The sequence below is a fragment of the Oncorhynchus keta genome, unplaced genomic scaffold (assembly GCF_023373465.1).
Source record: "Oncorhynchus keta strain PuntledgeMale-10-30-2019 unplaced genomic scaffold, Oket_V2 Un_contig_2648_pilon_pilon, whole genome shotgun sequence".
NCBI classification, from domain to species: domain Eukaryota; kingdom Metazoa; phylum Chordata; class Actinopteri; order Salmoniformes; family Salmonidae; genus Oncorhynchus; species Oncorhynchus keta.
In genome coordinates, this window is record NW_026284996.1 from 30990 (window position 1) to 44448 (window position 13459).

Sequence of the window (13459 nt, forward strand, 5' to 3'; positions counted from 1 at the left end):
TATTTGTAATGTGTTTTCAGACCTTCCCTTGGTCGTATTCTCTCGGGCAGAAATCTCAGAGATCAAATGGTAAACTGATTTACCACCCCAATATATCCCTGCACAACGTCTATTTGCTCTCCGACTGGATGGAAACTACAAATGTAACGGCTGTGCTCAATGCAATGGCACTTATACATGTACATCAGGGGTGTCAAACTCATTTCGCATCGTGGGCCACATACGGCCTAGGGAGATGTCAAGTGGGCCGGACCATTAAAATTATACCATACTCTGCTATAAATAACCAAAATATCATGTCTTTCCTTTGTTTTGGTGTAAAGAAGCACAAGAACATTAGGAAAATATTGAAATTTAATGAACTATCCTTTTACAAAACATTTCATGAAACACCTCATATTTCCTTAGACAAATGTGCAATTTACTTTTATCATTCACAAATATGCATTGCAACTGATCCCACTGATTGTACAAAGGCACAAAACTTTAATTGGTACTGAAAAACATAGTAATGCACTTTAAGATTAAATGAGACTTTTAAAGAAAGGAATTTTTAAACCACTTACACATACGCATATAAAATCTAAATGTAATCCCTGCGTACACCTTACAAACTAAGGAGAGTGATTTTAAATGTGTAATGAAGAAAGTGTTCGCCTGTCCTGTAAATCTGTAAACTTCATACATGAAACATACATACACATACAATACATACTGAACATTTATGGAGTTGTATGAACAGTAGAATTCCATCACACAACTTTTGTTTTGAAGCTGCTGACTAACATTAAAGTGCACATTTTTAAATCACCACAGTAAGGATTCATCTTCACAGAGCTGTATTCTTTCAATGCAAACAGTATCTAAGGCAGCATTTTAAAGGTGTTAGTCTAGTCTGGACTTGTATTTGTACCTGAAACTTGGCATCTTTTGGCCTGTACAAGTGCATCAACACCAGGTGTCATGTCCTGACTAGCTGTCACTTTCAGAATGTCATTTAAGTGCTTGTTTGTGAGCCTTGAACGCATTTTTGTTTTATTGATATTCATCACTGAGAAAATTTGTTCACAAAGGTAGGTTGTCCCAAACATGCACAAAATTTTAGCAGCCAGGGCTGTTAATTTGGGGTACCCTGGTAGTAGATACTGATAAAATCTGTCCAGACCTACAGAGGCAAATTTGCCCTTCAAATCTGCCGAGTATTCCTCGTCAGGCTAATATTGGCAAAAGCTTGTCGCTTCTCGGGACATACAAGTTCAGCCGCCTTCATCATGCATCGTTTAACAAAGTCACCGTCGGAATACGGCTTCGATGCTAATGCTATTTCGCTAGCAATTAGGTAGCTGGCTTTTACCGCTGCTTCACTGACTTCTCGGCTCTGGATGAAAGTTGACTGCTGTTTCCTCAGACCCGCCAGCAATTCGTTAATCTTATCTCTTCTCAGTTGTCCTTGCAAGCCGTCATATTTTTCGCTGTGATGAGTCTCGTAGTGGCGTCGAATATTATATTCCTTCAATACCGAAACTTGTTGCAAACACACCAAGCACAAAGGTTTTCCGTGCATCTCTGTAAATAAATAGGACGTGGTCCATTTTTCTTTGAAAATTCTACACTCCTTATCTACTTTTCTCCGTTTGGATAACGACATTTTGGCTAATGATATTAACAACGTCGTAACAAGCAGCAGATGGCGCATTGATACCGTCTGCTGTTTTCAGTCTGTCTCAGTGATGCGGCTTGTCTTCTACTCTGATGGAAAGAGTGCGCCCCTTAGCGGATAATCCATGAATTGCAGCGAATTAAAAATATTAATTCCATGTCTTTTATGCATTTTTTCCACTTTCAAATTATCCTGCGGGCCTGATCGAACCTCCTTGGGGCCGGTTCCGGCCCGCGGGCCGTATGTTTGACACCCCTGATGTAGATCCTTCAAACACCCCCAAACAGGAAACAGATCCCAATCAAAGGCGCTATCACGTGCTCCACTAAAGGCAGTTATTTATCTTATAACTTGTCCTTGTGGTAAAATTAATGTGGGTAAAACAAAGCGCGAATTAAAAGTACATATGTCGGAGCATCGTAGAACCTTTAGATGCAGAAACTCGATTTTGGAAGAAAACCACTCGATTTCGTCTCTACGTTAGGTTGGCATCGAACATGTCACCCTCCCTAGAAGACGGGGTGACCTCGACAATTTATTGTTAAAACGAGAGGCTGCCTTGATCTTTAATTTAAAGACCTTTCGCTCACTTCGGTCTCAACGTGGACTTTGATCTGAAACCATTTTTGTGATTATTATGATTTTGCTATTGTAAATGTTTGTAGGTTTATGTAGCCAAATTGTATCTATGATCGTACACTATCCATCCAGGTCGCAGTTGCAAATGAGAACTTGTTCTCAACTAGCCTACCTGGTTAAATAAAGGTGAAATAAAATAAATAAATAAAAATATGGACAGTATATAAGTATAGAATATATAGTATATCTGAAGAATAGTATATTACAGCAATATGAAGTGGGTATAAGCAGTAGGTAAACATTATTAAAGCGACCAGGGAGGGGCGGCAGGTAGCCTAGTGGTTAGAGCGTTGGCTCAGTAACCGAAAAGTTCCTGGATCGATTCCCAAGCTTAGCTAAAATCTGTCGTTTTGCCCCTGAACAAGGCACTGTTCCCTGGTAGGCTGTCATTGTAAATAAGAATTTGTTCTTAACTGATTTGCCTAGTTAAATTTCAACAACAAAAAATCCCTGACTATGTACATTGGGCAGCGGTCTCTAAGGTGCATGTTAAAGTACCTGGGTGGTAGCAGGGTGACAGTGACTAAAGGTGGGTACTGGGCAGGTACTGCATAAAAGTTGTATCTCCTTCTATCTTTCTACGACAAAACACAGAAAAGCACAGATGTTGGGGTGGTATTGGAGATGATGATTTTTCCCCCCTTTAACTCCGACCACTACCCTTACTATAACCCTTACCTGACCGTATCCATTTAAAATGTAAACTTCAATGGGGTAGGGACGTCCCAAGGATCTCAGATAGCACAGACATTTTTGAAAGGGCCGGTTAAACGCGTCGCTCCTCCCAACCAATCAGAAGTGAGTATTTTTCGCGCTGATTGGGAGTAGAGTTTCCCGCAAGCTTTGATTCAAGTTGAATGAAATCGGGGGTTTTCAAGATGATTCAAACAGACTATTTTCAAATTTGATAACTATTCGAGAAATTCAACAGGTAATTTAACACATTACTACAATTATGGGAGGACAAGGCGAGCGTGGTCATCTTTCAATAAACGTGTTTATTCTAACATAGCGAGTTAGTTAGCAATGTAACGTTAGCTAGCTAGCTGTAGCTGCGCATGTCAGTCAAGTTGGCACGTCGCTAGCTAACGTTGAATGGTGGCTAGATGGCCAGCTAGCTACTCTAGTTCTAGTTAGCTACTCCAGTTAGCTACTATAGTTAGCTAACTTTGAATGGTGGCTAGATGGCCAGCTAGCTACTCCAGTTAGCTACTTTGAATGGTGGCTAGATAGCCAGCTAGCTACTCTAGTTAGCTACTCCAGCCAGCTACTCTTGTTAGCTACTCCAGCTAGCTATTCCAGTCAGCTACTCTAGCCAGCTACTCCAGCTAGCTACTCCAGTTAACTACTCCAGCTAGCCACTCTATCCAGCTACTCTAGCTAACTACTCTTGTTAGCTACTCTAGTTAGCTACTCCAGCTAGCCACTCTAGCCAGCTACTCCAGACAGATAATTTTGCTAGCTACTCTAGTTACCTACTCCAGCTAGCCACTTTAGCCAGCTTCTCCAGTTAGCTACTTAAGCCAGCTACTCTAGTTAGCTACTCCAGCCAGCTACTCCAGCCAGCTACTCTTGTTAGCTACTCCAGCCAGCTACTTTTGTTAGCTACTCCAGCCAGCTACTCCAGCTAGCCACTTTAGCCAGATACTCTAGCTAGCCACTCTAGCCAGCTACTCCAGCCAGCTACTTTAGCCAGCTACTCTAGTTAGCTACTCTAGTTAGCTACTCTAGTTAATTACTCTAGCCAGCTACTCCAGTTATCTACTCTAGCCAGCTACTCCAGTTATCTACTCTAGCCAGCTACTCCAGTTATCTACTCTAGCCAGCTACTCCAGTTATCTACTCTAGCCAGCTACTCCAGTTATCTACTCTAGCCAGCTACTCTATCCAGCTACTCTAGCCAGCTATCTACTCTAACCAGCTACTCTAGCCAGCTATCTACTCTAACCAGCTACTCTTGTTAGCTACTCTAGCTGTGTCATTGAGCGTCGGTTAGTTGAAATGCTTTTGGATGCATTTCATTATGTTTAGTAGCTAACAGAACATTCATGCCATGGTTTAGTTTATGGTTTGTTGACGCTACCGCTATGGTTTAGTTGATGCGCCGCTATGGTTTAGTTGACGCTACCGCTATGGTTTAGTGACGCTACCGCTATGGTTTAGTTGACGCTACCGCTATGGTTTAGTTGACGCTACCGCTATGGTTTAGTGACGCTACCGCTATGGTTTAGTTGACGCTACCGCTATGGTTTAGTTGTTTATGGTTTAGGTGACGCTACCGCCATGGTTTAGTTGACGCTACCGCTATGGTTTAGTGACGCTACCGCCATGGTTTAGTGACGCTACCGCCATGGTTTAGTTGACGCTACCGCTATGGTTTAGTGACGCTACCGCCATGGTTTAGTGACGCTACCGCTATGGTTTAGTTGACGCTACCGCATGGTTTATGGTTTATGGTTTGTTGACGCTACCGCTATGGTTTAGTTGACGACGCTACGCTGCTATGGTTTAGCTACCGCCATGGTTTACGCTACCGCTATGGTTTATACCGTTTAGTTGACGCTACCGCTATGGTTTAGTGACGCTACCGCTATGGTTTAGTTGACGCTACCGCTATGGTTTATGGTTTATGGTTTAGTTGACGCTACCGCTATGGTTTAGTTGACGCTACCGCTATGGTTTAGTTGACGCTACCGCTATGGTTTAGTTGACGCTACCGCTATGGTTTAGTTGACGCTACCGCTATGGTTTAGTTGACGCTACCGCTATGGTTTAGTTGACGCTACCGCTATGGTTTAGTTGACGCTACCGCTATGGTTTAGTGACGCCTACCGCTTGGTTTACGCTACCGCCATGGGTTTATGGTTTAGTTGACGCTACCGCTACCGCTATGGTTTAGTGACGCTACCGCTATGGTTTAGTTGACGCTACCGCTATGGTTTAGTTGCTACCGCTATGGTTTAGTGACGCTACCGACGCTACCCATGGTTTAGTTGACGCTACCACCATGGTTTAGTGGTTACCGCCATGGTTTAGTTGACGCTACCGCTATGGTTAGTTACCCATGGTTTTACGCTACCGCTATGGTTTAGTTGACGCTACTGCATGGTTTAGTTGACGCTACCGCTATGGTTTAGTTGACGCTACCGCTATGGTTTAGTGACGCTACCGCTATGGTTTAGTTGACGCTACCGCTATGGTTTAGTGACGCTACCGCTATGGTTTAGTGACGCTACCATGGTTTAGCCATGGTTTAGTTGACGCTACCGCTATGGTTTAGTGACGCTACCGCTATGGTTTAGTTGACGCTACCGCTATGGTTTAGTTGACGCTACCGCTATGGTTTAGTTAGCTACCGCTATGGTTTAGTTGATGCTACCGCTATGGTTTAGTTGACGCTACCGCCATGGTTTAGTTGACGCTACCGCTATGGTTTAGTTGACGCTACCGCTATGGTTTTAGTTGACGCTGACCGCTATGGTTTAGTGACGCTACCGCTATGGTTTTAGTGATGCTACCGCTATGGTTTAGTTGACGCCACCGCCATGGTTTAGTTGACGCTACCGCTATGGTTTAGTGACGCTACCACTATGGTTTAGTTGAGCTACCGCCATGGTTTAGTTGCTACTGCTATGGTTTAGTGACGCTATGGTTTAGTTGACGCTACCGCTATGGTTTAGTGACGCTACCGCTATGGTTTAGTTGACGCTACCGCTATGGTTTAGTGACGCTACCGCTATGGTTTAGTTGACGCTACCGCTATGGTTTAGTTGATGCTACCGCCATGGTTTAGTTGACGCTACTGCTATGGTTTAGTGACGCTACCGCTATGGTTTAGTTGACGCTACCGCTATGGTTTAGTGACGCTACCGCTATGGTTTAGTGACGCTACCGCTATGGTTTAGTGACGCTACCGCCATGGTTTAGTTGACGCTACCGCTATGGTTTAGTGACGCTACCGCCATGGTTTAGTTGACGCTACCGCTATGGTTTAGTGACGCTACCGCCATGGTTTAGTGATGACGCTACCGCTATGGTTTAGGTGACGCTACCGCTATGGTTTAGTTGACGCTACCGCTATGGTTTAGTGACGCTACCGCCATGGTTTAGTTGACGCTACCGCCATGGTTTAGTGACGCTACCGCTATGGTTTAGGGACGACCGCTATGGTTTAGTTGACGCTACCGCTATGGTTTAGTGATGCTACCGCTATGGTTTAGTTGACGCTACCGCCATGGTTTAGTTGACGCTACCGCTATGGTTTAGTGACGCTACCACCATGGTTTAGTTGATGCTACCGCCATGGTTTAGTGACGCTACGCTATGGTTTAGTTGACGCTACCGCTATGGTTTAGTTGACGCTACGCTATGGTTTAGTGACGCTACCGCCATGGTTTAGTTGGCGCTACCGCTATGGTTTAGTGACGCTACCGCTATGGTTTAGTTGACGCTACCGCTATGGTTTAGTGACGCTACCGCCATGGTTTTTAGCTATGGTTTAGTGACGCCACCGCTATGGTTTAGTTGATGCTACCGCCATGGTTTAGTGACGCTACCGCTATGGTTTAGTTGACGCTACCGCTATGGTTTAGTGACGCTACCTATGGTTTAGTGACGCTACCTATGGTTTAGTTGACGCTACCGCCTATGGTTTAGTGACGCTACCGCTATGGTTTAGTGACGCTACCGCCATGGTTTAGTTGCTACCGCCATGGTTTAGTTGGCTACCGCTATGGTTTTAGCTACCGCCATGGTTTACGCTACCGCCATGGTTTAGCTACCGCTATGGTTTGACGCTACCGCTATGGTTTAGTTACGCTACCGCCATGGTTTAGTTGGACGCTACCGCATGGTTTAGTTGACGCTACTGCTATGGTTTAGTTGACGCTACTGCTATGGTTTAGTTGATGCTACCGCCATGGTTTAGTTGACGCTACCGCTACGCTACCGCCATGGTTTAGTTGACGCTACCGCTATGGTTTAGTGACGCTACCGCATGGTTTAGTTGACGCTACTGCTATGGTTTAGTTGATGCTACCGCCATGGTTTAGTTAGCTACTGCTATGGTTTAGTGACGCTACCGCTATGGTTTAGTGCTACCGCGCGCTACCGCTATGGTTTAGTTGACGCTACCGCTATGGTTTAGTTGACCGCCATGGTTTAGTTGACGCTACTGCTATGGTTTAGTTGACGCTACCGCTATGGTTTAGTTGACGCCACCGCTATGGTTTAGTGACGCCACCGCTATGGTTTAGTTGACGCTACCGCTACCGCTATGGTTTAGTTGACGCTACCGCTATGGTTTAGTTGGACGCTACCGCCATGGTTTAGTGACGCTACCGCCATGGTTTAGTTGACGCCTACCGCTATGGTTTAGTGACGCCACCGCCATGGTTTAGTTGAGCTACCGCCATGGTTTAGTGACGCTACCGCTATGGTTTAGTTGACGCTACCGCTATGGTTTAGTTGCCTACCGCATGGTTTAGTTGACGCTACCGCCATGGTTTAGTTGACGATACCGCTATGGTTTAGTTGACGCTACCGCTATGGTTTAGTTGACGCTACCGCCATGGTTTATGGTTTAGTGACGCTACCGCCATGGTTTAGTTGACGCTACCGCTATGGTTTAGTGACGCTACCGCCATGGTTTAGTGACGCTACCGCCATGGTTTAGTTGACGCTACCGCTATGGTTTAGTTGACGCTACCGCTATGGTTTAGCCACCGCTATGGTTTAGTTACGCTACCGCTATGGTTTAGTTGACGCTACCGCTATGGTTTAGTTGACGCTACCGCTATGGTTTGACGCTACCGCTATGGTTTAGTGACGCTACCGCTATGGTTTAGTGACGCTACTGCTATGGTTTAGTGACGCTACTGCTATGGTTTAGTGACGCTACCGCCATTGTTTAGTTGACGCTACCGCCATGGTTTAGTGACGCTACCGCCATGGTTTAGTTGACGCTACGGCTATGGTTTAGTTGACGCTACCACCATGGTTTAGTTGACGCTACCGCTATGGTTTTAGTGACGCTACCGCTATGGTTTTTGACGCTACCGCCATGGTTTAGTAGACGCCACCGCTATGGTTTAGTGACGCTACCGCTATGGTTTAGTGACGCTACCGCTATGGTTTAGTTGACGCTACCGCTATGGTTTAGTGACGCTACCGCTATGGTTTAGTTGACGCTACCGCTATGGTTTAGTAGACGCTACCGCTATGGTTTAGTGACGCTACCGCTATGGTTTAGTGGCTACTGCTATGGTTTAGTTGCCACGCTACTTTATCTATCTGCAACTGACCTGGGCCATTAACGAGAGATCCTAGCAAAGTCAGTATTCAAAATAGGAAATATGTTACCATATTCCTAAAGAGTGAGACTTTAAAAAAAAAAAGTGTATTGACTTTTATTTATTCGTGATATGTGATTGGCAATGTCTACATTTTTCTGTTGAAATATAATAACTAGTTAGTCTGTCTTTTCATGGTCGGCGATTCTGGCTGCGTTACTGTTGGTTTGGGCCACATTGCATGTGGTTAGCAAGCGAGCTGTTCCTTGCATGTACTAGCCATTCATTCAATGTTGGGACATTGCAGTAGTAAGTAAGCCAACTATTATAGAGTGCTTAGCGACCTGGTAAGTTTTCTGATTGCTACATTTCACATCATATACTGTAACAAAAGTGTCCACTCGGTGCGCATCAGATGACCAAGTTTCTAGCTGTAGTTGGTTGGCATGTTATCAAAGTAGCTAACTGTACTACTAGCTAATTTGCACTGTTCAGATTTGAATGTGGAGCCATTTTAGTGCGTTAACGACGCAGCTTAATCAGCTTTCAGTCCAGTGTTTGATGTATCCGCCTGTGCATTTTCACTCACTATTCGTTTGCACTATTGTTTTGTTATATTGGAGTGTTGAGTTAGACTTTCTGCATCACCCTAGATCCAACATGCATTGCTAAACCACTCATTATTTCTCTCCTTCCCCCTCTGTGCAGTAGCTGAGTGAGGCTGGAGTTGGATGGGATGGACCGTAAGGGATGGTCTGGGATGGACAGTACCAGTAAGGGGCGGTCTCTGCCCTCGGTGCCAGAGGCCCTCAACCCAGTCAGCATGAAGCAGCCATCTGAGCCCCTGGGGGGGAGGATGGGTCGGGGTGGGGGTGACCTGGGGGTGGACCCTGCCCTGCTGATGGACAAGGCAGCTTCCCAGTTGGCCGTGACGCTCCAGGACAGTGTTCTAAACCAGATGGCCTCTCATGGTCATAGTCATGAGAGGCTGAAGGACCTGACGTCCCGCATGCTGAACGGAGACCAGGACAAGCTGCCCAAGCTGTGCCCCTCCGAGCCCCCCATCCTGAAGGGTACTGAGGCCCCCTCCTCCCACCCCAGCCCCCAGAGGAAGGCCACCTCCCGAGATTAAACTGAAGATCACCAAGATGGTGTCCAAGGGGAAGCCGGCGCGTTTCGAGACGTTCTGTGGAGAGGGGCCCAACCTGCCTACTGAGGACCTCCTGGTTCCAGCCAGTAGGGCGGGGAGGAAGAGGAGACTCATCAAACCCAAACCTCTGCACAAACTTGCCTCCAACCATGACCCAGTTCCAGGGGAGATGTCAGCTGCCAGTCAGCCAGAGGAGGGCACTGCTGCACCACAACAGGTGGGTTCTATAGTTCAGTACACAGAACGCCAGATCATTGACATAGAACAACTGTTGTGTCTCTATGGGCTGGACCCTGACCAAATGAAAGGTTGATCATAGAGTGTCACTTGTGCCTGTCAGTCTTTGTGATTCAATAGAACTTTATCGTACACTCGTTGTGAGTCCTTGTTTGTGAGAGTCCTCCTGATCCTCAGTGTTAATATTGAGGTTTCTGACAGCATGCTGTTCCTCTCAGATCCAGCAGGCCAGTCCTCTGGTGGAACAGAGACAGGAAGAGGAGCTCCCTGTCAATACAGTGTTCTCTGTGGGTGATGTCGTGTGGACCAAGGTGTCAGGATACCCATGGTGGCCCTGCATGGTCTCTACCGACCCAGAACTCAACACACACCTCAAACACAAAGGTAAAAACACGTAGTAACAGAACAGACTACCTGCCAAGTCCTTATACACACAGTTTGGTTAGATTGAAAAGAGACATTAGAAATAATGTTTTAGATGGCAATATTAACCAGTGGAATATTTTTGCACAGAAGTTCTAACTAATGTTTTTAATTTAACTTTTTTTTTTTTTTAGCAATTAACAGCCATACGCCTGGCATCCTATATCACGTCCAGTATTTTGGGAACACCCGGAGAGGGGCTACATCTTTCAGAAGAACATGGCCTCCTTCAGTAGGGAGGAACAATATGTTGAGCTCTGCCATGGCAACAAACAACCATCTTCCCAGGTCTTCCACAGAAAGGTACAGTAACCTTAAACTCTTACTCAATTACTCAAGTTTTCTTCAGGAAATCTACCTTTTCTAGCAATGTCATCGCTGTCCTCTGAGCTGTACTGTCAGCCTGAGCTCTACTGTCAGCCTGAGCTCTACTGTCAGCCTGAGCTCTACTGTCAGCCTGAGCTCTACTGTCAGCCTGAGCTCTACTGTCAGCCTGAGCTCTACTGTCCTTTACTAGTAGTTCTGAGTTTTACTGTCCTCTGTCCCCAGAGTACCACTTCTTCCGTACCTCGGAAGCTCCATGCCCAATGGGTGGTGGGCATCACTCAGGCCAAGGAAGCTGCCAGCCTGGCCCTGGAGGAACGCCTGGCCAAGTACACCTTACCTACGATACTAACGGGCCACACCTCAACCCCCGCCTGCAGGCTGAGCCCGGCTGTGCTGAGCATGTCCCCGCTGAGCTCGGTCCCGCTGAGTTCGGTCCCGCTGAGCATGGCCTCGACCTTGGACCAAAGCAGACAAAGGCCCAAACCCCGGACCAGGAGCTATCCAGGCTGACCCTCCTGTCTCCCAGCCCAACCAGTTCCCAGGCCCAGCCCACCCCACAGACTGCAGCACTTCACTGAGAAAAGAAGAGCGGCAGCCCCAGAACAACAGATGGAACTGAGAAACAAGGGAAATGGAAGCAGACCACTTCAACACTGAAAAAGGAAACAACTAAGAAGACTAAAGTCCTGGTCTCCCATAAAGGACAAACAGAGATGCCCTCTCAGGTCTGGATAAACTAGAATCATTTTCATGGTCTTATATACCTGTCCCTCCAGGATTTCGCAACAGTTTTTTGTGATTTCTACGGCAAAAATGCTTGATTTTTGCGGCAGCTTTTCTGAAATCCTATGTTTTTTCTGTTTTTTTTCCACGTTAATTTCATATAAATTAATAAAAAGTCTCATGTGCTCAGTTTTAGGATGGTTTCCAGCAGATAACAAAAACAATTAGAAACATCTAAAGTGCCCATTTGTGTTTATTTTCCTGAACAAATCCACACACACCTCTCCTCTCCATCATGCTTGGGGCTTGCTATCAGCACGGATGCACCATTCCTTCTCTCTCTCAAAAGCCCCCAAATAGATTCAAAGGTGATCAATCACTTTCAATTTGAAGATCGATATTTCTTTCTAATAATTTTTTAATGAGATTGTGATTTAAAAAAAAAAAATCCTGAAAGGGTCATAATGAAGATGTACTTTTAAAACAGTATTACAATTTATTTATTTTTATCCAGAAAGATTTGTTAATTCGTGATCCGTAAATGTTTAGAGTTTAAAACGGCTGGCAAATTGCACTCGGTGCTTTGAGCAGTGCTCGCCATAGACAGACTGGGAGAGCAGAGTGCCGACCGCCCTACCAAAGCCAAGGTTAGCAGAGTGCCAACCGCCCTACCAAAGCCAAGGTTAGCAGAGTGCCGACCGCCCCTACCAAAGCCAAGGTTAGCAGAGTGCCGACCGCCTACCAAAGCCAAGGTTAGCAGAGTGCCGACCGCCCTACCAAAGCCAAGGTTAGCAGAGTGCCGACCGCCCTACCAAAGCCAAGGTTAGCAGAGTGCCGACCGCCCTACCAAAAGCCAAGGTTAGCAGAGTGCCGACCGCCCTACCAAAGCGGCACTCCTCTGATTCTTTCAGCGGGATTGGTCAAAATTGCGAGCTCTCGCACTATGCGCTGATTGGTTGATTTTTGCTGTGAATTATGCGATTGCAGAATCATGGGAATCCTGGAAGGGACTGAAATACTGTTATTTACAGGAAGGGGCTGATATACTATGTTATTTACAGGAAGGGACTGACATACTGTTATTTACAGGAAGGGACTGACACTACTATGTTATTTACAGGAAGGGACTGACATACTGTTATTTACAGGAAGGGACTGATACTATGTTATTTACAGGAAGGGACTGACATACTATGCTATTTACAGGAAGGGACTGACATACTGTGTTATTTACAGGAAGGGACTGACATACTGTTATTTACAGGAAGGGACTGACATACTGTTATTTACAGGAAGGGACTGACATACTGTTATTTACAGGAAGGGACTGATATACTGTTATTTACAGGAAGGGACTGACATACTGTGTTATTTACAGGAAGGGACTGACAATACTATGTTATTTACAGGAAGAGACTGACATACTGTTATTTACAGGAAGGGAATGACATACTATGTTATTTACAGGAAGGGACTGACATACTGGTATTTACAGGAAGGGACTGACATACTGTTATTTACAGGAAGGGACTGACATACTGTTATTTACAGGAAGGGACTGATATACTATGCTATTTACAGGAAGGGACTGATATACTATGCTATTTACAGGCCAAATGTATTGTGTTTAGAAGGGACTGTTTTCACTCTTGTGTTGTCCTTATTTTGAGGAAGTTGTTGTTTGTAGGATCTTGTCTCCCCTAGCTCAGAGACTGAACTACTTGAACCTCACGAGCAGAAACAGAAGACGTCCAAACTGAAATCTCAACTACCTGCCAAGACAGGGAGGAAGAGGTCCAAGGGGGTTGCCTTGACTACCAACATGCTAGAAACCCTGTCACATGCACCTGTAGGTAAGTTGGGGTCATATCAAAATATCGTCAGTGATAGGTAGGGGTTAGTTTAGTTTTGTAAAAAGTGTCAGAGATTAGCTAACATTTTCGGTTTTCCACCTAGCTAAAAAAAGGTACCGGTACATTTCCTGTTAAAGAACAGCTGAAGGCAGAACCT

At 45.5% G+C, this 13459-nt stretch overlaps 1 protein-coding gene across 1 annotated transcript in view; it reads left to right on the plus strand.

Annotated features, from left to right (window-relative positions):
* The first annotated feature begins 3072 nt into the window (after nucleotides 1-3072).
* The window catches only part of LOC118377970 (histone-lysine N-methyltransferase NSD2), a 51369-nt gene continuing 40982 nt past the window's right edge, over nucleotides 3073-13459 (plus strand). Inside the window, 9 exon segments of the mRNA XM_052506502.1 lie at nucleotides 3073-3230; nucleotides 9298-9659; nucleotides 9661-9956; nucleotides 10195-10360; nucleotides 10534-10584; nucleotides 10587-10702; nucleotides 10949-11060; nucleotides 11063-11292; nucleotides 13137-13302. Coding sequence (XP_052362462.1) covers nucleotides 9350-9659; nucleotides 9661-9956; nucleotides 10195-10360; nucleotides 10534-10584; nucleotides 10587-10702; nucleotides 10949-11060; nucleotides 11063-11292; nucleotides 13137-13302 — 1447 coding nt within the window. The 5' untranslated portion in view covers nucleotides 3073-3230; nucleotides 9298-9349.